The sequence below is a fragment of the Anolis sagrei genome, chromosome 1 (genome assembly GCF_037176765.1).
Source record: "Anolis sagrei isolate rAnoSag1 chromosome 1, rAnoSag1.mat, whole genome shotgun sequence".
NCBI classification, from domain to species: Eukaryota; Metazoa; Chordata; class Lepidosauria; order Squamata; family Dactyloidae; genus Anolis; species Anolis sagrei.
Genome location: NC_090021.1, coordinates 305,365,263 through 305,391,871, shown reverse-complemented (window position 1 = coordinate 305,391,871; position 26,609 = coordinate 305,365,263). Strand labels below are relative to the sequence as shown.

Below are 26,609 nucleotides of genomic sequence, written 5' to 3'. Positions count from 1 at the left end.
AGTTGGCAGGTGACCTGAAGACATGTGTAGGCACACACACACAAACATTTTACAAATGAATGGCTAGAAATACATTGCAGAACTTTCACAGTGTGCGTTTTACCTGTTATAATAGTGCCGACAAACAGGAAGGCACAGAGGAAGAGATTTCCTGCTCGAGTCCCGAAGTCATCAATGATCTGTCCTTGGCTAATTGTGAAAATGATTCCAAAAATCTAGTAGAAGATTTTTCAAAAGTTATATTATGAAGCTTAACAAAGTTAATGCAACATATTGTGTTTGAATCACTGAATCAGAGGAAACATGGTAAATCACCACTTATGTAAATTCAAGTGATTACATTGGTTCATTGTGGCTGGGATTAATTAATGGCTTTAAGCCATAACATTAAGAGCTATGCCCAGTCAAAATAAGCATCTCCCTGTCATGGATATCCTTGATTAGTTGTGTCCTTTATTAATTTTCTCAAAACCCGCAAAAACCAGTTTGTGCCTGAAAGAAAGAACACTGCACTTTTGTATCACTTGACCTAATCAGTATTATCTCTTCTTGCTGGAAATACAGCAATTCACAGTTTTCAGTGACCTTCGTGTCTTATCACCTGTTCTCTGTAAGCAGATACTCTTAGAAACTTAGAAGTGAGTTCTAGAAGGAAGTCTTATCAGTGATATGAGAAAAGCCACTACTATCCTGAAACCAAATCCAAGCGGTTTCTGGGAACTGTCATGATAGTCTGGTTTAGAAATATACATGTATGATAGCAGTACACTATGGAATAGCTTTATCAATACATTGATGAATGGTGCATCAAGCATTTACCTGTGCAGATACATTGAGAAGGCCTGATGACGTCCCCTCCGACTCTGGGTATGTCAATTCAGCAGCAAATTCAAAGCCCAGTGGCAGGTAACCTGTCATAAAAAAACTGTAAGATGGAAAAAATAATTAACCATTAATAGATACAAAGTCAGGGCCATTTCATGTTAAAGATAGGGAGCTATTCCAGGCCACATTTCTTCCAAAGCTCTCAAGTTATTCCTTGTAATTTTATTCTTCCATTATGAAGTTATATAGCAATTATAAATCAACAAGTGCTAACTTCATTCCCATTGCAGTATAACTATAGTTGTTTTGGGTACTTTTATAATTTTAGTGTGTGTTCTTTATACCTAGAAATTGCTTGTTCCACAGCCCAGTAGCATATAAATTTCTAATATGGGTTTTTAAAATTAATGAAAGTAACTATTTTAGGGACTTTTGAATAAAAAGTAAAATGAGATCCCCTCTAAAATTGTAATCAGTATAATTCACCCTTTTGAGTGGCCTTTGAAATGCTTATGATATAATTACTTTTTGAAGGTAACCTTTCACACTAGGGTTTCTCTTGAGCTTAAAAAACACATGCCCATCTATTCCCCCCCCCCAACTGTTTCATTCATCTATGCCAGAGGTTCTCAACCTGTAGGTTCCCACATGTTTTGGCCTTCAACTCTCAGAAATCCTAACAGCTGGTAAACTGGCTGGGATTTCTGGGAGTTGTAGGCCAAAACACCTGGGTACCCAAAGGTTGAGAACCACTGATCTAGGCTTTTCAATACAAGTTATTTCTGGTCAGCAAAGACACTAAAGTGTGTGGTGGTGGTTGTACATATGCTGTATTGTCCAAGCATCCTTTGCTTACATGACCTTTTTCCTAATCACTCTATTGAAGAGACAGGATGAGTCTCCATCTCACTTTTGGTGGCAATGCTAAATTCATCCAAGGGCAGCTTTGAAAAATTACCCCAAGAGTCAAAGAGAGAGGCCAACTCACCCCAGCACACCTGCAGTCACAAAGACCACCCAGATGTAGCCTAGGTCCAGAGTAAACGTGTAAATCACCATGCCCACAAATGTCATAATATAAACCACCAGGGTTGTTTGCCTATAACAGAAAAAGCACCATTAGAATTGAACCTTGCATTCAATTTTCATTTATACTTTATTAAATTTGAATTACAAATCTGTTACAGGGGAAACATGAAAGAACAAATTAACATTTCAGCTTATTTTTAATTTTTTTTGGGGGGGGGGGAATTTTTAATTTATTTCTGAATTTTCTCGTCTAGCAAGTTACCAAGTAGCACTTGAAAACCTTATTTGATACTTAAAAAGGAAGCTACTCCTCAGCATGAAATGAAACTAACACATAATGACAGAACATCAATAGTTTAAAGCAAGTCATGTGATAAGACTTGCTTCCTATGAAAGTTTCCAGTTCAATATGTTTTCTAATGAAAGGAAATTAAGAAAACACTATTTCTTTCTTCTTTGGTTTCATTTCACCTATTGCAAGAACCTAGTCAGAGCAGGCAAGTTAGTAGGTTGAATAGCTACAGAAGGGAAGCGGGTGTGTATGAAAGGGAGAAATAGGAGAACTTTGCATCAAGATAAGCTTAGCCCATCCACGAAATGATTCCACTGTTTGCAAAATGTCTCCTCTAAAGTCAGGGAACAAGAAGGGAAAAGATAAATAGTAACATGATAGCTGTACAAGCATATGGACATTACTTGATACATGTTTACTTAGGAAATTAATTCAAAACCATTCTGAAAAGGCCTGGTGGCAGAGAGCACTACTACAGCAGCCATTATTCTATTGTATGTAGGTGGGGAAAGAAAGGTACAGAAGGAAATAGGTTTCTGTGTGTTCAATCATATGGACTAATTTTAAAAATAAGGATGATTTGTTATTTCTAATATTAGTAAATTATGTAGCCCTGGTACCAAAAAGTTTGGGATGTGGGTGACAATGCCTACAGCTACACAGTTGGATCCAAAGCAACTAGACAGATATTCAGGCATGCATCTTCTGTGGTTACAGATTATTGCTACAAATAATAATAATAATAATCATCATCATCATCATCATCATCATCATCATCATCAATGAGCCCCCAGTGGTGCAATGGGTTAAACCCTTGTGCAGGCAGGACCGCTGACCAAAAGGTTGGTGTTTTGAATCCGGGGAGCGGGGTGAGCTCCCATCTGTCAGCTCCAACTTCCCATGCTTGGACATGACAGAAGCCTCAAGGATGGTACAGCATCTGGGCATCCCCTGGGCAACGTCTTTGCAGACGGCCAATTCTCTCACACTGGAAGCAACTTGCAGTTTCTCAAGTTGGTGCTGACACTAAAAAAAAATCATCATAATCATCTACCTCTCCTTGCTGCTCGAGGCAGGGTATAACAAGATTAAAGAGAGATAAGCCACAGCACTATTAATATGCATATAACAAAATACACACAAGACCAAATTAATTAAATGCAGGTTAAAATTTCACTTGATTCTACTGCTATAATATAACAAAGGTAATCATAGTCTTTTTAAACTTTCTATTTCTCTATATTTTTTATCTATTAGGTACTGCTCTTCTGACTTCTTGTGCAGCTTAGAATAAACCTTGAGATACAGGATAATTTCGCAAGGAGATGATGGCCTCTTTCTCCATGAACAAAGGGCACACTATCTACGTCAGCCAAAGACACAGAGAAAAGGAGCCTGGAGTGTGAAAATGCAGCAAAATAAGGCCTATCCACATGTCTGTTCTGTAGATGAACCACAGGAGACTCTAAGAAGAAACTGCACATGTAATCCACAAATATAAGCATCACTGCCAGTCTTCTGCTCCTTGTTCTTGAACTCTGACCAATTTCCTACTTCTCTCAAGAGGAAGTTACAAGATTCTTTAAATGGTGAACTGTGCAAAAACATGGTTCTTGCTGAGAAAGTCGGCTAGAGAGAGCATCAAAAGCAAGCTCAGCAAACCATAACATACATACCCTGTTCTCTGGAAATGGGTGGGTGGAAGACAAAAAGCATGTCACATGCCAATTTGCCCTTTTTCAGATTCAACAGTATTCCCCTATAAGCAAGAAAAACCCATCTTATCTCTTCTCTCCCTTGCACCATGTTCTGATAAACTAGAATGCCACCTCAGCAAACAATTTGTTACTTGTAGATTCAGTCTTGTGGTCTTTCCTCCTGCCACTTCTTTGTCTTTGGGATCTGTTTGGTCATGCATAAATGTAAACAATCATAATACAAGGTTTCTGAATGTTTGCCTACCTGTGTCTTCTTGCTTTGCAACTGTTAGACACAGTACACATACACTTTGATTCTTCAGTTAGCAAAAGTCTTTTAGTTTTAATTATATTAATATAGTGTTGTTGCAGTTAAGCCTTACGATTCAATTTATGATAACCCTATGAATGAGAGACCTCTAAGTCACACTGACTTCATGAATCCTGCTCTGATTTTGACTCGCTTCATTCAATCTATCCACATGGTACACCATCTTCCTCTTTTTCTATTGCTTTCTACCTTCCCAAACATGATAATCTTTTCTAGTGAGTTGTGTCTTCTCATGATACGTTCAAGGTTAACTGCTGTCAAGTTGCAATTTAATCATCTTCGCTTCTAGGGGAAGTTCAGCCTTGATTTGCTCTAAGACCCATTTATTTATTTTTTAGCTATCCATGGTATTCGTAGAGCTCTTCTCCAGCACTACATATCAAATGAGTTGATTTTCTTTCTATCAGCTTTTTCTTCACTGTCCAGTAGTATATCTGTAGTAATGTGTAATCTGCTTGATTTGTTGATGTTCCTTCCTCCATTTTTTGCACCTTTTTACTTTGTCTAATTCTGCTTTACATATGTTCAGACAACAAATTAAACCAGTAAGTTGATAATATAGAAACACATACATACATACATATCTTACACACACAGAGCTTATTTATATATTTTATATATTATGGAGACATTCCTGCTTGTCCCAGACTTGGCCCATTAAGAAGTTATTTTTCAATTAAATTAGGAAAGTTCAGGAAATGCCCAATGAAAAGATACTACAAACAGGAGCACTGGTCAGGAGAGCAAGGAGGGATCATTTTACCAATTGCAGGATCCATGGTAGATAAATTATCTTTGGAAGAAATCAACTGAATTAAATGATATTTTCTACATTAGTAAGCATACTTATGATCTTGCCATTTGTGATGAGCAGTGTGAAATCATTATAGAAGGATTGAACAACAAGTAGAACCTGCAACAAAATATTGCAGTGTACTTCAGTGTTTAGGGTTCCAAATTGTCAAGCCATCCCAGGATAGCCCATTCTGTTTCTTCTCTCCTTGCCCCCAACAGATGCACAACTTTTGGAATATACTAAGTTCAACTGGTCTATTGGCAGAGTGGGGAAGCTTTGTTAGTCAGGGGATCATTCTTCTGGCCCAAGGACTCACACGGGCTCTTCCATGTGAAGCCAGAAGAGACCAGTAGGACAGTTCAGAGGATTTTGGGAGGAAGGGAATTTTATGTGAAGCTTTTATAGGTTTTTGAGATTATGGAGTTGTTTTTTTTTTGTTTTGTTTTTGCAGAGGGGAAGATTTCCTGTAAAAACAAAATGCAAAAATGATCTTGCCACAGATAAAAAAATAGTTTTTACGGCTGGAATCACTAGAGTGTTGTGTGTTTTCCAGGCTATATCTCCATTTTCTATGAGCATTTCCTCCTGACCTTTCGTCTGCATCAGTGGCTTGTATCTTCTGAAGATGCCAGCCACAGATGCAAGTGAAATATCAGGAGAAAATGCTGCTAGAACATGACCATCCAGTCTGGAAAACACACAACACCCCAATTATAGGTCCCTATGGGGAAAAATGGGGGGGGGGGTGATTTCAAGAACCACAAAAATGGCCTTGGTTCCACAGGTGGTCCAAAGAGCTGCGTGATTCTCATCCCCGCACTAGGTTTTTCTTCTCTGCTCACAAAACGTCTTATTCTTCTGGAAAGCTTTCACTTCTCATAAGAGTACTACTGTTCCCTCTTTTCAGAGGCCTCCCTTTGCTATCCTGTAGGGGCTGCCTCATTGAAGTGAAAGTTATCACATTTCACTGCACAATTATTGCAGATTTTATGCCAATTTTATTGGTCAAAATATTGGGTGCAAACATTATGCAAAGTTTTTTTAAAAAAACATTTGGTATTATAGTACTTAAGAACCATGCTTTTAAAATAATTTCTTTCAAGGAGAACAGAATCCTTTTTAAATCACTTCTTTCAAGGAGAGCACCACCCTGTTAAAATCATTTCTTTCAAGGTGAGTGTCACCCTTTTTAAATTACTTCTTTCATGGCCTTGTTTAGAGCACTACAGTGCTTTATTGGGTTGAATGAAAATACTGTTAAAATTGTGTTGTCGAAGGCTTTCATGGACAGAATCACTGTGTTGCTGTGAGTTTTCTCCACAATCTGAGGATGCCTGCCATAGATGTGGGTGAAAAGTCAGGAGAGAATGCTTCTGGAACATGGTCATACAGCCCAGAAAACTCACAGCAACCCACTGTTAGCATTGCAGCCACAAACAGAATTACCCATGCAAATTTTTGAACTGAAAAAAAGGGTGCAATGATTACAGAGGGGTGAAATTATGTGATGAAATCCAGTAACTTAGGTGTCAAATGGAGCCATAATTCTGTTTTTAATTAACTGCAAAAGAGGTGTGTCTCAGTAACACAAGCCCTAAAATTATACCAAGTGCACTGTTACCGTGCAGGAGATATATGGAGGTTATCCAGAAAGTAAGGTTACAAGATTTTTTAAGAATACAAAGTATGAATAAAAAATGTTCATGGATTGTAGCATATTTTTCCACATAATCACCACTCAGTTCAATGAATTTTGTCATCCATAGGACAGGTTTTGGATGCAAGATTAGGGCTGTGAGAGGGGTGGCTTAAAACATCCCAACGAAATGAAGTCAATTAACTCTTGTGTTGCATGTGCAGTGTGCGGACGTGCATTGTCATGAAGGAGACAGACTCCCGCCGTCAGCATCCCATGACATTTGTTTTGGATAGCTCTGCAAAGTTTCTTCATGGTCTTCTAATAGATTCTGCAACCATTTGTCACATGCTGTCCTGACATTACATCTTCTCCATAAACTGAAACGATTTTGCAATGAATCGCAGTGGCGTTCATGCTCTGAGAATTTATGCAGAGTATTACAGAATGAACTTTGCACTTGGAAGGAAACGGAATGAGGCCGCTCATCTCTAACCTTCACCACAATGCCAGTCAATGAGCTACTGACGACTGGCATTGCTCATTCACTTCTATTGGCTTCTCGCTATACGGCAGTGATACCAACTTCCTCCGAAATTTCCCCACGAGAGCTACGTGTCTTGTAACCTTGCTTTCCAGATAACTCTCGTACATAGTCGACAGATTCCAGCATTTCTCTTGATCAATGATCTTAAGACTTAATTTGGAGAACAGTTTGCTATTTTTGAAGCAAGCATGCACTGAAAGGTGCCACCAAACTGTCATAGTGATATTCCAAATATAGTAAAATTGTATCTATCTTGCTCGAACCAACAAGCAACAAAAATGTATCAACAAAAATGTTCAGTATGGTTGGGAGCCCTTTCCAGTAATGTAAAGGCAACAATCTTTTTTACCCTCCTGGCCTCTCTCTGAAACAAACAGAAAAAAGGGAAGGGATCTTGACTATAGAGTTCTGGCCTAAGGAAAGCAGAATGGAAATCCAAAATTTGATATGCACATTTTAAGTAGGAAATTAAAATAAGAACAACTGTTTTTTCCCATTATGTTAATATTTAGTAAAATCTGTAGTGTACATATATATATAGCTGCATCCATGGATTCTGCATAATGGGTTCAACCATCAGCAGCTTAAAAATACTGCTTTTTTCCTCAAAAAAAGACCTTAATTTCAAAAAGCAGACCTTTATATAAGGAATGCATTTTACTATGCCATTGTGTCTAGTAGGACTTGGGCACCTAGAGATTTTGAAATCCACAAAGCATCCTGGAACCAAACCGCAGCAGGTACTAAAGTCCCACTTAATTACCAAATACAGCTGTGTATGTGTTTGTCTACACATGCATATTAAATTGGATTCAAGATCTCTATTATGATACCAGATTTTGCAGATGCAATGTGAAGCCACTATATTTTGGATGATATGAATCATAGCTCATACCCTTCTGCAAGGGATCTTAACAGTGTAGAATAGAATCATAGATTTGGAAAAGACCCCGAAGGCCATCCAGTGCAACCCCCTGCCATGCAGAAACACAAAGCACCCACGACAGATGGCCATCCAGCCTCTGCTTGAAAAACCTCTAGAGAAGAAACCTATACCATGCTCTGAGGCAGCACATTCCACTCTTGAACAGCTCTTATGGTCAATAAATTCTTCCTAATGTTTAGGTGGAATATTTTTTTCTTGCAATGTGAATCCATTGCTCCATGTCCCAGAGAAACAGAAAATAAACTTGCCCCCTACTCAATTTTCAATTAGCATTTCCAAGGAAGTGACAAATTACTATGGAGAAGAGGAATGGAAAAATCCTGTTTTGCTGACCCAGTTGCACAAGCCTAGGTATGGATTCAACCTATACATTCTTAATCACCACTAGTAAAATCGTGTAAGCTTTACAGGATCCTTGCTGTTCTGGCAAAAGTATGAGAGCAAACTGATCCCCCTTAGAAGTTTTTGACTCCAGTTCTTACCGACACAATTCATCACAGCCAATGTAAGCACTTACCAAAACTATTTCTACCTAACCATTAAAAGAATATGAGTCATGCTGAATTCAAAGTTTAGAAGAGATACTTTGGGGACTATAATTCCCAAAACCTCACTACCGATGGCACCACAAGCTGTATTTGCTGAAGTATTTGGAGAACTGCAATCTAAAAAGCTAACTTTCTCAGTCTGAAAAGGGAATGTTTGCATCACACCATTGCAATACCAGCATTATGTAAGCAATGCTAAAAGCCAGAAGGCTTTTTAATGGAAATTTCCATGAAGTGGCATACTTGTATTCCAGGGACAGTGACTCAAGAATGCCATAGGCATTTACTAAACCTGGACCAAGTCACATTGCTGACATCACAACACTCAAAAACACCAAATTATAGCCACGATGCCATAAATTAAAAGGTGTCTTTGTATCTGCCAGAGTTATAACAGGGTCACCTTTGTACAGATATGTATTCAAGTTTTATTGCTCTTCTATATAAATAAAAATGCAATGTTAATTTGTGGGTTAACGTAACTCAAAAACCACTGGAGGAATTGACACCAAATTTGGACACAATACACCTATCAGGCTAACAAGTGATAGTTGTTCATAAAAACACTGAAAAGCACAGCAGAAGAGACTTAAAAGCCAAAAATTAAAAAATATGTTACAATGCATGCACAAAACCACATATATACACATATACACAAATATGCCCACACACATAAATGCACACACAAAACACATATACACAGACTGGGCCACAGCAATGTGTGGCAGGGGATGGCTAGTTTCCACTAAAAATAGGAAAGGAGGCACCTAACAAAAATGAAATGAACAAACTTTTTAAAAAATAAATAAATTAGCAATATAAAAACAAATCCAAATCTAGGAATAGTTACCCACTCAACTAGCTTGGTCAGTGGAAATACACCAGCAACCTTGAGGTACTACAAGATTACCTATTCCTAGTTCTAGTCTGTTTTTCAATTCAGTTGTTCCTCAAGCTAACACCCTTTGGGCATGCTGAGTTACAAATCGCAGAACCAGTCCTAAATATGACAGTGAGGACACTGCATGGTGAGATTATTCAAACTGCTCCAGTCACCAACTTTTCTTAGGTAAAGGTAAAGGTTTCCCTTTGACATTAAGTCTAGTCGTGTCAGACTCTGGGAGGTGGTGCTCATTTAAGTCGAAGAGCCGACATTGTCCATAGACATCTCCAAGGTCACGTGGTCAGCATGATTGCATGGAGTGCTGTTACTTTCCCGCCGAGGCAGTACCTATTGGTCTACTCACATTTGCATGTTTTTGAACTGGTAGGTTGACAGAAGCTGGGGCTACCAGCTGGGGCTCAACCTGCTCCCCAGATTCAAACCTGTGACCTTTCAGTTAGCAAGTTCAGCAACTCAGCGGTTTGACCCACTGCGCCACCAGAGGCAGAAACTAACTTTTATTAGTTTTCCATTATCTTAAAGAATTCTACATGACTCTGTCTTCTTCTCTACTTTTCTCAAAATGCTTTCACTGTAAACATCTCATTCACACTAGTGGTTTTAAACAGAAGCTTTTGTATCTTTCATTCACACAGTGGACATAACCAGTTTGAATAAGAGAAACTGGATTTTAAAAAAACAACTGAGACATATAGGCAGCCAGTTTTTGAAAGGAGAGTGGCAAGAGGTATCAGTGAGTCTTCTAGCTGTCTACCAGTGGTGGGTGGCTCCTGTTATCACGTCCCACACAAACAGAAGGCACAACATCATTAATGTCATGTCTTAACGTGGAGGAGGATACTGGAAAAAATATCCTCCTCAATGATATAGCTCAAGAGCCAGCATGGTGCAGTAGTTTGAGAACTGGGCTATGACTCTAGAGACAGGGGTTCAAATCTTGGGCAAGTGGCATCTCGCAACCTCAGAGGAACCCCCTCTGAACATATATTGCCAAAAAAAACCTGTGAGGGATTCGCCTTAAGGTCACTATAAGTTGGAAATGATTTGAAGGCACACAACAATAAAGTGATATAGCTCAGAGGCATACAAGAATATTAAATTCACCTTCCTATCCCATGTTAATGGGCCTCCTGTAGCAAGTTTAATTAGGCCACAACTGCAAACAATTACCAGATCTTATATTACTTTTTAAAGTATCTCTATGTACTTCTGCATAGAGATACTTGTGCATAAGCTGACCTCACATATAAGTCAAGGAGAGAGTTTCAGACCAAAATTATGGATTTTGGTATGAGAGGTGCATAAAATGAGGTTATTCAACATGGACGTTGTAGACCATCTTGACTTTAATATTTTTAGTGTAAATTTTAAGAGTTTTAAGAGCTTGGCATGTTGTAAATGTTGTGATGCGTCATGTCTGTTTATTTAAGTTGTTATTTTATATGTGTTGTTGAAGGCTTTCATGGCCGGAATCAATGGGTTGCTGTGAGTTCTCTGGATTGTACAGCCATGTTCCAGAAGCATTCTCTCCTAATGTTTCACCCACATCTATAGCAGGCATCCTCAGAGTCTGAGGGGTCTGTTGGAAACTAAGTAAGTTTATTTGTCGTGTCAGAGCAACCAGTCCATGATATTACATTTCTAACAGAACAAAACAAACAAACAGACAAATACAAAACTTATGAGTTTGGTAGTTGGTTAAATGTCCTTTGACCAGTATCTGGCCACTTGGAGTGCTTCCGGTGTTGCTGCAAGAAGGAGGACTAAGTAAGTGAGGCTTATGTATCTGTGGAATGTCCAGGGTGGGAGAAAGAACTCTTGTCTGCTTGAGGTACATGTGAATGTTGCAATTTGCCACCTTGATTATCATTTAATGGCCTGTAGTTTCAAGGCCTGGCTGGTTGCTGCCTGGGGGAATCCTTTGCTGGAAGGTGTTAGTTGGCCCTGATTGATTCTTGTCTGGAATTCGTGTTTTTTGAGTCTTGCTCTTTCTCTGCTGTTCTGATTTTAGAGTTTTTTAAAACTGGTAGCCAGATTTTGTTCATTTTCATGTATTTATTGATTTAAAACGTTTATATTCTGCCCTTCTCACCCTGAAGGGGACTCAGGGCAGAGCATAGCATATATATGGCGAACATTCAATGCCAGGACATGAATTCATTATATGCATACATAAACGTTAAAAACATTTATCTCAATATTAAAATACCCTGTTTAAAACTGTCTTGATCATCTTCATGGTTTCCTCATTTCTGTTGAAATTGTCCACATGCTTGTGGATTTCAATGGCTTCTCTGTGTAGTCTGACATGGTAGTTCGTAGCTTGGGTGTGATCCTGGACTCATCGCTGAGCCTGGAACCCCAGGTTTCAGCGGTGACCAGGGGAGCATTGCGCCCGCATCTTGGGAAGTCTGACTTGGCCACGGTAGTCCACGCTCTGGTTACATCCTGTATAGACTACTGCAACGCACTCTACGTGGGGCTGCCTTTGAAGATTGTTTGGAAGCTTCATTTGCTCCAACGACAGCAGCCAGGTTGTTAACAGGAGCTGCACTTAGGAAGTGCACAACTCCTCTGTTGCGCCAGCTCCACTGGCTGCCAGTTTGCTACCGGGCACAATTCAAAGTGCTGGCTTTAGCCTTTAAATCCCTAAACAGTTCTGGCCCAGTTTACTTGTCTGAATGCATCTCTTCCTATGAACCACCTAGGCAGGCATGTAGCCGGGGGGGGGGGGGGGCTCGGGGGGCTTCAGCCCCCCCCCCCCGAAATTCTCATGGTGGTTCGCGAAAAGGCCTTACTGGTGCATTACTTAAACTGTTATGTTTATTCATATCATGATCTGATCACCATACTCAATATATCCCATATGCATGGGGGTATTGGGGTAATGATACAAAAGGTTTGCTAGGGTAGACCCTCTTTCACTCAGACTCAGCCCCCCCCCCCGAAAATAATTCAGCCCCCCCCCCCCGAAACGAAATCCTGGCTACGGGCCTGCATCTAGGTGTTTAAGATCATCAGGAGAGGCCCTGCTCTTGGTCCTGCCTTCTTCGCAGATCCGATGGGCAGGAACGAGACACAGGGCTTTCTCAGTGGTGTCCCCCCGGCTATGGAACACCCTCCCTAGGGACATTAGATCGCCCCCCTCCCTCCTAACATTTCGAAAGAGAGTTAAAACCTGGCTATTTGAGCAGGCATTTACAGACACAGTATAACTGTTTAATTGAGACTTATGGAATGACAAGACAATGCGATGGAAAATGATTTTAATGATGAGATGCTGAGAATTTTATTTTATGGTTTTAATTGTTTTTAAAAAATTATATCGTTATATTATATGTAATTGTTTTTGACTGTATTTTATCTTGTGGGGCCTTGACTGCCAAATGTAAACTGCCTCAAGTTGCCTTTGGGCTGAGAGGGGTAGTATACAAATATAGTAAATAAATAATAGTAAATAATGATTGTTGGAGTGCTCCAGCATTTATTACATTTATTTATTTCTAACAGCAACCAGACGCAGAGCCTTCACAGCAGTGGCACCAATACTCTGGAATATTCTGCCACCTGAAGTCCGTGCCTTGCGGGACTTACCAGCTTTCCGCAGGGCATGTAAGACATACCTGTTTCGACAGGCTTTTAATGTTTGATATTGTTGTTTTTAAATTGTTTTAAATTGCTTTTAATTTTTGTTAGATTTTAGCTATTCTTGTAAGCCACTCCAAGCCCCAGGGGAGTGGTGGCATATAAGTCCAAATAATAAATAAATAAATAAATAATTTTATAATTTTTATTGAGTCTGTTTTAACCCATTGGGTTGATTTGTTATTGTTGTTTGGGTATTGAATGCTTGCCATTGTATTTATCTTGCTGGAAACTGCCCTGAGTTCTCATGGGGAGATAGGGCGAGTTATAAATAAAGTATTATTGTTGTTATTATTATTATTCCACAAAGAAGGGAAAGTGCCAGGACTGCCGCAGGGGGTCAGCTACCATTTCCCCAGCCAAGCATTCAAAAACGTCATAAAGAGCACAATAGCAGAAAAAGAGAAGGCTGTCAGTGCTTTTCTGTATTCTTCCAGGATGGGCTAAGCTATCACCCTTTCATTAATAAAAGAAAAAAAACAAATAAATGAATAGTCATAGAAAACAAAACTGGTAAAGAAAATGGTCTATTCTAACCAACAAAATAGATGGAGATGATATATACTGCACTTTGAACCAGGCTTTCCACATGGTTAAATCGATGCAATGACATCATTTGTAATTGCTGTTCCAGGAGGGAGGGGGGAAATGTGGGGAGGGCATGGGTAATGGGAGATACACATCTAAGCAATGTATAAAGTGTCATATAAGGTAAGTGACTTTTGGAATAAGGTATATCGAGATAAGACTTGTATGGCAAAATCTTGTTAATTGAATGGGTGTATCAATTAAAATTTAAAATTTAAATAAAAATATCCCCTACAGCTAACTAGTCAGCTTCTTCTTGAAGACTTTCAGAGAAACAGGCATTTCCACCTCTCACAGTTATTTCCAAAGTCAGTTCCTAAGTCATGAGGAAGAAATCTATGAATGTGGTTTGTATAGTTTGTTACAGGACTTCCTCCTATACCTACCCCACTGAATACGCTTGCCTCTTGTCTGGAGAAAGAGAATGGAAATAGGTAAGGAGAAGAACTTACTTATACATTTTGGTTCTGTCCAACCAGATTCCGGTAATCAAAGCTCCAACCATGCCCGACACTATGATAGTGAGGCCAATTCTGCCAGCATTCAATTCTTCTCCCTGAAGAAAGACAGAAACACACACAACGGTTTGCTAGGACCAAGCTCAATTGATGATCTATGGGCTAGATTAACTTTTTATGGATTTAAGAATATAAAATAAATAAATAAATAAAAGTAAATGGCATTATGCTTAGAAGAATAAGGAGGTTAACTCTGGGGACAACTCTGAATGCACACATCCCCAGATCTGCCATGAATTGCATTACTTCCAAAATTGTTGTGTCTAGGAATCTTATTCCTTAAAATTAGACTCTCTCTCTGCTTCTTTTTTTAAACCTGGGGGAAAACCCACTCTTTTCTTGAAGCAAAGCCCAGCAGCCTGCTTTAAAGGAGACTGGCAAAGCAATTCTCTGATCATGGCAAGTATGGTTTGGAGCTTGGTTTGGACTTAAAAGATTTCACAAGAAGAAGTAGTTAGTTGAAATGGGTTTGGGGATTGTAAACATAGATGAAGAGTGTATGGAGAGCTTTCAAATAATTTTTAGGGACGCCCTGCCATGTATTTCACATCGTTCTTCAAGGCCTGGTTGTTCATTCCATACAAATGCCTGCTTTTCTGTAGAGTCTCTGAAACCAGAGAGAGAAAGGCAACCGAGACAGGAAAAACCAGCTGCTGATAGACTGTCAAGACTCTGAGATTTCACAATCTGAGACCTAGGGATAACTTATGATATCAGAAGGGTAACTCTTGGTGATGCCATTAAGCATGATACCTGACGCACCAACTGTAACTACAAAGAGTGTGCAATCAAATACAAAATACAAAGTCTAATAAGTGACACACATTACAAGACTCAGATTTCTTATCTCGGGGATCAGAGGAGAGATAGGCATTGAGAACTAGGAACACAAGCTATGGATGGATCAAGCAATATGTTTCTGCCTATAACTCCTCCTACAGCAGGCATGGGTAAACTTTCTAACGTGGGGACCACATGATGGGCTGGACGGGGTGGGTGGACCGGGAAGAAGGGGGTTCTCCCCAAGTCCCCTCCCTGCCCTTTCCTCTCCTTCCTCTTCTCTTTCAGAGGCAGAAAGTGAAAGAAAGATGGGTTGGTCTTGCTCAGGGTTGGGTTGGTCTTGCTCAGGATGAGATGGTCGACGGGAGAGAAAAAGTGAATCCATTAGACCTCATATTGCCTACTCCTGATATACAATCTTGGAATCCTAGAGCTGGAAGAGACCCCCAAGGGCCATCCAGTCCAGCACCCTGCCATGCAGGAAGGGACAATCAAAGCACTCCCAATAAGACAGCCTCTGAGGAAAAGTCTGCAGGGAAGGAGACTCTACCACACTCCCATGCAGCCTATGCCACTCTCCAACAGCACTTACTCTCATGAAATTCTTCCTAATCTTTTCAGTTGAATCTCTTTCCCTGCCATTTGAAACCATCTCTCCCTTGTGTCCTGGTCTCTAGAGCAGCAGAAGTCAGTTTTCCCCCTCCTCCTCCTCAATGGGCGGAATACCCTTTGAAATCTTGAAATATGGTTCTCATGTTCCCTCTCTATCTTCTCTTCTCCCAGCTAAACATCCCTCAGGAGAAAAGAAGGAAGGAGAAAGAAAAGGGAGGGAGGGAGGGAGGATGGATGGATGGGAGGGAGGGAGGATGGATGGGAGGGAGGGAGGGAGGGAGGGAAGGGAGAAGGAAGGAAAGACAAAAGCGAAGGAAGGAAGGAAGGAAGGAAGGAAGGAAGGAAGGAAGGAAGTGGGAGATAAGGAAAGAAGGGAAGGAGGAAGGGAAGTGAAAAGGAAGGAAGAGAAGGATGGAAGAAAGGAAGGGTGGAAGGGTATGGAGAGAGGGAAGGAAAGGAAGAGAAGGAAGGAAAGACAAAAGGAAAGGAAGGAGAAAGAGAGTAAGGGAAGGAGAGAGGAAAGAGAGAGGAAAGGAAGGAAGGATGAAAGGGTGGAAAGGAAGGAAGGAGAGAGGGAGAAAGTGGGAGGTAAAGAAGGGAGGGACGAAGGAATGGGAGAAGGAAGAAAGGAAGGACAGGATGGTGTGAGAGAGGAGGGCTTGAGAAAAGAGCCCAAGGGCCTCCAGGCCTGAGTTTGCTCATACCTGACCTGCAAAAACTTTAGGACTTTGACAGCATTGTTTCCACTACGATATATAATGTTCGCCTATCAAAAGGATTGTTCACCAGTAAGGCTTGAAGAGGTTATTGCTTCATTAAAAAATAAAACCATATGCATGCTCAATTTCTTCCAAAAACACAACACTGATTTCTTTGTTCTTTTACAAGTGTCTCTTCATTTCTCATTGTACTTTTAAAAGATCAAACATTTGCACAAAAGGAATAAGAGGTTCAATTATATTTTAAGCTACATGTTTTTAAGACTCTCACCTTAAGTGTTAATTCTTAGGTTTCATTAGAGCAGAATATCACATCTATCAATTGCACAACCAAAACCAATATTCTTAAAGGCAAATCCATGAGAAAACTTTCTGAACAGAGAAATACTTACTGGATAATTCAGCACCACCATGCGGTTCAGCATTGTGGAAAGGGCATAGAAACATCCTGCGTTCAAGCCTGAATGGAATCAAAATAAGATCTTCATACTCTCCAGCATGTCACACACAAAAAGCAGATAACATGTGGCAAACCAACATCAGGGTGTAATTTAATAAAGCAAAAGCTATTACTGAAGAAGAAAGAAATCAAGGTAGAAAAGGGTGAGTTAATGCAGTGAAAATTACACGCAACTGAAGAAAGCCGAAGACAAAGGGGGGCAGTGAAGTCAGAGAGAAAGAGAGAGAAATTAGAACATTTTGAAAGTAATTGAAATAGTAGATTGATAGAGAATTAATGAGGATTGTCTCTGACAAACAGGGACAGTTGGAGAGTGTGGATTATATAATACTTGGTAGCAACAAACCTTCCTAAATGATCTGACCTCAAGAACAGCATTTGAATATTTATTTTTAACAGAAGTTTAAGGGCTATTGCCCAAATCCCTGACCGAAGCCCGATTCTTGATACTTAAGCCAGCACTCTTGTCTCAACTATCGCAGTACTGATTGTCATATAGTTCATGCACAACGTTTTCACACTAGGGACTGCATCAATAATTGGACACAACTCAGTCCTCCTTTATACATGCAGACTCAGAAGCTCATTTGTAAGTAACATTTTTATTTATGTTGCAAAATCTCATGTTTCTGCATTTCAGTAACAAATCAGAGTTTAACTTCCACCCAAAGAAATATCTAAGAAATTACTTGCCTCACCAAAGTTATCACATCAGGCTCAAAAAACAGATGCTGGTTTGTTCTTGATACAGATCTCACTAGGTATGCCTTTCCCCACTAAGGCCCCATCTACACTGCCATATGATTCAGTTTCTGAATGCACATTGACTGCATTGAAGTGGATTTATATGGCGGCATAGATTCAGTGTAGAGCCAGTTCAAAGCAGTTAATCTGCATTCTGAAACTGGATTTTAGAGCAGTCTAGATCTATGGGCCTCCTAGTGGCACAGCGGGTTAAGCCACTGAGCTGCTGAACTTGCTGACCGAAAGGTTGCCAGTTCAAATCCGGGGAGCAGGGTGAGCTCCCGCAGTTAGGCCCAGCTTCTGCCAACCTAGCAGTTCGAAAACATGCAAATGTTTTCGAAGATCAATAGGTACCACTTCTACAGGAAGGTAACAGCACTCCATGCAGTCATGCCAGTCACATGACCTTGGAGGTGTCTACGGACAATGTCGGCTCTTCGGCTTAGACATGGAGATGAGCACCAACCCCCAGAGTCAGACACAACTAGACTTTATGTCAGTGGAAGCCCTTACCTTTACCTTAGATCTAGCCAGGCATCTAGCCGGGGGGGGGGGGGGGCTTGAGGGGCTTCAACCCCCCTCCCCCCAAATTCTCAGGGTGGTCCACGAGAAGGCCTTACTGGTACATTATTTAAACTGTTATGTTTATTCATATCACGATCTGATCACCATGCTCAATATATCCCATATGCATGCGGCTATTGGGATAATGATACAAAAAGTTTGCTAGGGTAGATCCTCAGCCCCCCCCCCCTTTGAATTATACTCACACACCCACCCACCCCCGAATCAAACTCCGCACACACACACACACACACACACACCCCGAATCAAAATCCTGGCTACAGGCCTGGATCTAGCCTAAGACAGAACATTAGCTAAGCACTGTGGTTTGGTACAACTGTGAAGTTTTCACTTGACAGATGCAAGTCAGTAAATCATTCCTCACAATTCTCTGGTCTCCAATAAGATCTGCTATGAAATTCTCACAGGGAAGTTGATTTACTGTTGCTATTACTCTGAGACTGTTTGAGCAGTCTATATTAAATTTACATCTGACTATGCCACACAATCAGCTCCAGGGCCATTTGCAGTAAGGAAATAAATTGGTTGGGGACTGTTCTTCTATTGCTTAGCAGTTGTGCTATAGGGTTCCATGGGGCTCTATTTCGATTCCAAGTTATATTTAACATCTCTATGAAACTGCCGAGAAAGATCACACCACAAAGTGGACTGAAGTGTTGCCAAAGTGTGACTGGTATCCAGTTTTTATCAAAACTAGGTGAGCAGCACCTAGCAACAAGCATTCTGAATCAGCACCTGGATGCAATAACGGAGCAAATAAATTCAGTTCAGACAAGATGGAGATATTGTCAGTGGATGGTTTACCCATCTGGGTGAGTGGTGTTCAATCAGTATTGCAATGGTTTGTACTTCTAAAGCAGAGGTGAAGAACAGGAAAATGTTGCAATTGCTTGTACTTCTAAAGCAGAGTGAAGAACAGGGAACAAGTAGTACTTCAATTATTATCATTCTGCACCTCCTGTCATCCCAGCCTTTCTGTGCAGAGGTCAACAATGCTAGTTAGGGCAGATATGTCTTATCTAACAACATCTGGAAACCTTTATGATTCTCACCACTGCATTATCTGTATTGGGCACATTTATTGCAACCTGGCAAAATTTCACATAGGTTATGCAAAGCTGTCTTGAAAATTGAAATAGCTCAAAATGGTGGTAGTGATATTGTTAACAGAGGCTCATTATAATCATATTAACAGAGGCTGGTCAATATAATATCATTGTAGGCACTAGCTCCCAATCCAATTCTGGTCTAAATCTGAATGGCCAGCATTAATAATTAGAGCCCTAAATAGCTTGAAATAATAATAATAATAATAATAATAATAATAATAATAATAGATCACACAGTCCTAGACATTTGGGAAGTATTTGACTTGTGATTTTGTCATATGAAATCCAACATATATATTTTGTTTGCTGTGACATACTGTGTTTTTCTGTCAGTAAATAATAATTATTAGGTGAGATAGACATCACATACGCACCCTTGTATAATTGCCTAGTGCCTAGATATGAAGAGATGCCCCAAACACTTTTCACTAGATTCCCTTTTTAAATGAGTTTATTAGATGTTTAGCAGGTAAAGGGCATTTTAGGTTATAGTACTCTAACTTTGGAAACTTCCTCCCTCTATGGTTGCTGTGTTAGGGAATACAAAAATGACAAAGCTTATGGGAGGATCTTATGAACCATTGATTCTTAAACTCGGTCCCAACCTCTAATGGGTCCCTTGAACTCAATGTTGGGGTCAATAGTAGGTTTCTGAACATTTTCACCAACTGTTAGCAATCACGTGGACTCTGAAGAAGATCCTTAAAGTGTTCTCCACAAAAAGTAAAATCAGCCGATTTAGCAAGCCTTGCAAAATTCTTATTTAACATCAGTAAATCCTTGATTTTTATACGTATTTTATGTACCCATATACCTGGGAGCACGTAAACATGTCTTGAACAGAAAAGGGTCATGAGTGGAAAAAGTTTAAGAAGCCCTGTTTTAAACTATGTTTCGATATATCTGCAACATGGAAGATACTGTATTGTGTCCTCTGCTTTTTTATTTTCTTCTTTTTCTTTTCCTGCTTTATTTTGATTTTAGATACGCCAGTTTGATTTTAGCACATTTGACTGCACTTTGTTATTTTTGAACTGTAAACTACTAAAAGGGGTTTATTTGTTTCACTCCTTTTGGGTGTGCCCTCAAGTTACCCGTCAACGTATGGCAACCCATGAAATTAGGCTAGAAAAACTCATGAGATCATAGAATCATAGAGTTGGAAGAGACCTTGTGGGCCATTCAAACCAACCTCCTGCCAAGAAGCAGGTAAATCACATTCAAAGTACCCCAAAAGATGGCCATCCAGCCTGTTTAAAAGCCTCCAAAGAAGAGTTCCATTGAGACAGAGAGTTCCATTGCTGAACAGCTCTCATAGTTAGGAAGTTCTTCCTAATGTTCAGGTGGAATCTTCTTTCATGTAGTTTGAAGCCATTGTTCCATGTCCTAGTCTCCAGGGCACCAGAAAACAACAATGCCGCATGACATTGTTGGCTCACGTTTAACTTGTTGCCCACGAGGACTCCAAGATCTTTTTCACACGTATTGCTGTAAAGCCAGGCATCCCCATTCTGTATCTTTTAGTCGCCCTCCAGTCTGCCTAAGTGAAACATTTGTCCCTGTTGAACTTCAATTTTGTTTGTTTTGGCTCATCTCTTAAGATCGGTTTTGACAGTTTCTTTTTCTGAAATGTAGCATACAGCACCTGGTACCTCTATACCGCTCAGTTAATCTAGTCCTTTCAGCAGTTCATAAAATTTGGGATAAAAACAATTAAATACAACCATATGCTGAAAAACAAGGAGCGATATCTAAAACAAATGTTCCCTGTTTTGGGGGAAGAGGTTCCTACTGAAATCCAAGCTTCCCTTTGCAAATGCACATCAAGGCTATTTGCTTAAACCCTGGCAATGTGCAACTTAATCCTTGGCCTTCCTCAGGCAAACCTCTTGCCAAAGATTGGGAAGAAAGGCCTGTTCAAAGAGTGGTGGATCACTTTTATTACGAGGACAATTGAATCTCTCTGTCATTCTGCCCAAAGAGGAAGATGGATTACACTGAACGCACTCAACTCCTTACTATAAGGGCAATCAGTTGAAGTAAAAACCAATAGTGTGTCACTTGGTGCCTTAGCAATTCACACAACTGTTCATGGACTATTGCCCATGTCATCAGATGAAATGCCATTCAAAATTTCAGGTTCATGTTATGTTATATACCCACATTTGGGATGAAAGTGAATGCAGGAAGTACTGGCAATTATCATATTTGGCAGTTCACAGAAGTCTCCCAAAATACAAGGACAATGGCCTTTCACATGAGAAGCATGGGATACTTGGCAAAACATCTACCAAGAAATGTGTCTCCTTCCTGAAAGTTCAGAGAAAAGGACAAGGAAGGAAGACAAGAGACCAGAGTGTGGGCCTTACAAGGGAATCATGCAAGCGTATGCCCCAGTAAAGCTCAACAAACAAAGAAGATGTCTGATGTTTTCATTAGCATTACATCCTGCCATATGGTTTTAACTTTATTTGCATTTAAACTATACAAGCATTGGGTTGTTGTAGGTTTTTCGAGCTATATGGCCATGTTCTAGAAGCATTCTCTCCTGGAAAGCATCCTCAGAGGTTGTGAAGATAGTGTGTGTGTGTGTACATATATATGTATGTATGTATGCATTTTCCAGGATGGCTCTGGGACAAACTTGAGACACAAATCCCATCCCCCATGGCCTACAGAAAATACTGAGGAGAGAGATTGGGGGGAACTGACCCTGGACAATGTGAGATGCAGTCCATCCTTATCCAGAGAGCTCTGTGAAGCCCACCAACGATTGATCTAGACAAAATTTGCCACACAAACCCATCATGACCAACTTTAAATACTGGCAGGGTTGGGGGGGGCAGGGCGGGGCGGGAATGACAAAGGATGATGGGAGTTGCAGTCTACCCACATCCAGAGAGCGCTATGAACACTGACAGATCTGCACCAAATGTGACATACATACCCATCACGATCAATTTTAACTACTGGTGTGGTTTACGGGCAATGGCAGATGATGATGGGAGTCATAGTTCACCCACATCTTTATGCATTTTCTAACGGAACCATTAATAATGTCCAAAAACAAACAAGGACTATTTCTAATATAGAGTGTTTCAAAAGAACAAACCCAGGCATTGCCAGGTACTAAGCTTGTGTGTGTGTATCTTCTGACATAGACACTGATATTCGTGTGTGTCTTTGCTATTGATGGCATCTTAGTACCCAAGAAATACAGTAAATCAATTTCAGCATCCCCAAAGCACAATGCAGCTATTTGAATTCCTAGAAGGGGATTTTGCAACTTCGTGCAGTTCATAGATTCATTGCTTAGTCCTCCCCAACAGCAAATTTACTGTCATTGTTACAAGCTCTTTGAATTTTCACAGAAGCAATCACAATTGGAGCGCATGCATTTTTCTTTAAGAAGAGGTATTGGGTCTTTTTTTAAAAAAAAAAAATCTCAATATTTTTATTTCTGAGGATTCAAAACAGAGCATTATTCTACTACTGAATACAAATCAGGCATGGGCAAACTTTGGCCCTCCAGGTGTTTTGGACTTCAACTCCCACAATTCCTAACAGTAGGCAGTTGGGAATTTTGGGAGTTGAGGTCCAAACATCTGGAGGGCCAAAGTTTGCCCATGCCTGATATAGATAGTAAACACTGGCAAGTCAGTATTCAAATCCAGTTTCCCAGAATCAAAGTCCAATCTTCAAACCACTTTGACTGCCCCAAGGTACACGGTGGAACGTGCAGATTTACAGCAGGATGGTAATAAGAGGAACTCAAAGGGCACAGCATGCATGGTACAGAAAGCACTGAGTACAGATGATGCGATAAGGAACTCTGACACCACTGTTTACTGCAGCAGGAAACTCTAAAGCAATGACTTGGGCGTACTCTCAGCAGGCCAATGACCTAGAGAGAATAAGGCCAGCCAGGAGCTGACAGGACACATTCCAGGAGACTGCCCTATCTCATATATGAAAACGGAAATGACAAGAACAATGTACCCATTCCTTAGCATTATAAAAAGCAGAAGATGCATATGCAGTAGATTTTAGACTAATGAAAATATTTTAGTATACCTTCTTGTGGACTGCAATTTACTTCCTCAGTTACATAATGTAGCATAATATCAAAACCTTATGTTAAGTTACATAACTGTGAAGAAGTGAGGTAAGCAGAACAAATCAGAATATAGAAAAGAATAATTGGACTATTAGCAGTAAACAAACCATAGGATAGAATGCTTCTGGAACATGGCCATACAGCCAGGAAAACTCACAGCCACTCAGTGATTTCGGCCATGAAAGCCTTTGACAACACATAAAACATAAACCACTACAAATTGCCCTTTCCACTGTACTATTTTGAAAGTACTGCTCAGTGAAGGTGAGGGAAAGCCTGTCTTTAAGAATACATTCCAGGTCGATGTGCTGTCAAAGGCTTTTATGGTGGAATCACTGAGTTGCTGTGATCTTTTTGGGCTGTATGGCCATGTTCCAGTAGCATTCTCTGCTGATGTTTTGCCTACACCTGTGGCAAACATCCTCAAAGGTTTGTTCAAAGGTCAATGGAGTGTGTCTGTCTGTCTGTCTGTCTGTCTGTCTGTCTGTCTGTCTGTCTGTCTATCTATCTATCTATCTATCTATCTATCTATCTATCTATCTAACTGTGTGGGAGAAAATCTGGTTACCAGCATTTAAAAAACATCAGAATCAAGACAGTAAATAAAGAATACCACTCAGAAACAGTGGAATTCCAGACAGCAAACAATCAAATGCCAGTTAACAACCTCCAAAGGATGCCCCTGGCAACACCAGCCAGGTTACCTCTATGCAAATACCATCACTGGTTGATTTTGCAGCTGCAAGGCTAATCAAGCTTGCTCATTGCAACATTCACACTTACTTCATACAGACAAGGGTTCTTTCTCCTACCCTGGACATTCCACGGATACACACACACTTGCCTCATTTCCAGCAGACCTCTGAACAAACTCTGAGGATGCTTGCCACAGATGCAGATGAAACATCAGGAGAGAATGCTACTGGAACATGGCAATACAGCCCAAAAAACTAACAGCAACCCACACTTCAGGTCAGTGACACAGACTAAGAAAACTGGAGGTATCTGAACTTTGTAAAACTCTCTGAATTCCCCTTTTATTTGTTCGTACAAATGCGTCCTCTGAAAAACGTTCTCCTTTCCTGTCACAAGGCATCATTGTCACAAGACTGCAGTCTTATTTTATCTGGAAATAATGCAGAGTTCCACTAGTTACATATGAAAAGCTTAAAGAAAAACAACCTGGAAGGAATGCATAGTTCCCCTGAAAAAAACCTCTAGTCTAAATCTAGTAACCAGAAGGAAAAAGTCTCTTGAGGTGAAATATAAATATCCGCATAACAAGCAATCAGAATAAGTTTGGGCATCTCCCTTTCTCCCCCAGCTTTTAATGTATTAAAAGACACCTGACATAAATTCCAAAGTCATTAAAAAGATTATCCATCATCTCTTCTATCACATTTGAAGAAAAGCTACTTGGAGACAATTTTTAGGACATGAGCTGGTCACTGTCAGATTGCAGCCATTTCCTTCTATCAGTTTATAATAATTTTATTTAAACCTAATCTACCAAGAAAGTGATTTGTCAAAGATCCGTCAGGGAAAGCCTTAAAGAGAACTAATCTAGGAGTAACATTAAACACAGAAAAAAGAAGTACACCTTCTTCTTAAAAGTTGCAAAAAAGCAACCACAGAGCAGGAGGGGAAATTACTTTGTCTCAATAGGGAATTGTTCCTTAGTTTGGCGTAGGCCTGTAGGGCCAAGTCCTGGTTAGTTCCTGGATGGAAGACTGACAACAAATACCAGATACTGGAGGCTATATTTCAAAGGAAGGAACTGGCAGATCCACCTCTGAGTGTCCCTTACCTAAGAGAACTGTATGATGTTCAAGGGGCAATATAAAACTAAGCCCTGGCTTTTGAGTGCTCTAACTGAAGGTCATCTGTGACCAGCAGTGCTGCAGAATTCCAAGAGGCACAAATGGAGGGCGAAAGGGAGAAATGTGCCAAGAGGAAGGTACATCAAGCTAACCCTAACCGGGACCGCTTTCCTTCTGGAAACCGATGTACTCACTGCAGGAGAACATGCAGATCAATAATAGGGTTCCACAACCACCTATGGACTCACCGCTAGACACTACACTTGGAGGACCATCATCCTCGGGATATGAGGGATCATCTAAGTAAAAGTAAGTGGATTTTGAAAATAATTATTTATTTATTTCGAATATTTGTATTCCATCCTTCTCAACCTCGGAGGGGGACTCAGGGCAGCTCACAAAAGGCAACCATTAGATGGCAGCAATATACAAGTAAAATATCACAATTAAAATATCACAATTAAACCGCATTGAGTCGCCTAATAAGGTTGAGAAACGCGGTATAGAAATGAAGCAAATAAATAAATAAAACAGCAATTAAAACACTTATGTACATTCAATTTAAGACAGTCCACCAGTTCAAACTCATGGTCCAAGTCAGTCCATACTCTGTCACTTAAAACAATTTGCTACATCTACTGCTGAAATGCTTGATCCCACAGCCAGATTTTGAGGCCAGGAGGGAGGGGGCAGATCTAATTTCATTGGGGAGGGTGTTCCACAGCCAAGGGGCCACTACAGAGAAAGTCCTGTCCCTCGTTGCCACCAGTTGTGCCTGTGAAAAAGGTGGAACCGAGAGCAGGGCCTGCCCAGATGATCTCAATGTTCTTGGTGGTTTGTTGAGGGAGATATGTTTGGATAGGTAAATGGGGCTGAAACTGTTTAGGACTTTATAGGCTAAAGACAGGACTTTGAATTGTGTTCTGTAGCAGACAGGCAGCTAGTGAAGCTGGTGTAACTGGGGAGGGGGGTGTATACTCCCTGAACCCCACTCCAGTAAGCAACCTGGCTGCGTTCTGTTGAACTAACTGAAGCTTCCAAGCAGTCTTCAAAGGCAACCCCATGTAGAGTGCACTGCAGTAATCTTTTCCAGATGTAACAAGAGCATGGATCACTGTGGCCAAGTCAGACTTCCCAAAATTGGCTTGTTGTGGAAAGGATTGGAGAGAAAGCTTCAGTGGAGACACCTTTTCCCCATGATAACTCTTACAGGAGTGAATTTCCATTCCGAGGGTTACATTTCTCTCTCGTCCTGTTGTCACACCCCCGTTCTTAACTATGAGTCATTTGTAAGTCGGATGCTTGTAACTCGGGGACTTTTGTATACTGACTTCCTCCAGAAGGAAAACAGCTTTCCTCCA

At 40.4% G+C, this 26,609-nt stretch overlaps 1 protein-coding gene across 3 annotated transcripts in view; it reads right to left on the bottom strand.

Moving 5' to 3' along the window:
- The window catches only part of FLVCR2 (FLVCR choline and putative heme transporter 2), an 81,058-nt gene that overhangs the window by 15,557 nt on the left and 38,892 nt on the right, over window positions 1-26,609 (bottom strand). For all 3 annotated transcript variants that reach the window (XM_060758302.2, XM_060758294.2, XM_060758311.2), the window contains exons 4-8: window positions 16,806-16,873; window positions 14,237-14,340; window positions 1,814-1,924; window positions 820-925; window positions 104-215 (exon numbers count right to left, since the gene is read on the bottom strand). In XM_060758302.2, coding sequence (XP_060614285.2) covers window positions 104-215; window positions 820-925; window positions 1,814-1,924; window positions 14,237-14,340; window positions 16,806-16,873 — 501 coding nt within the window. The remainder of the gene's footprint in view (window positions 1-103; window positions 216-819; window positions 926-1,813; window positions 1,925-14,236; window positions 14,341-16,805; window positions 16,874-26,609) is intronic.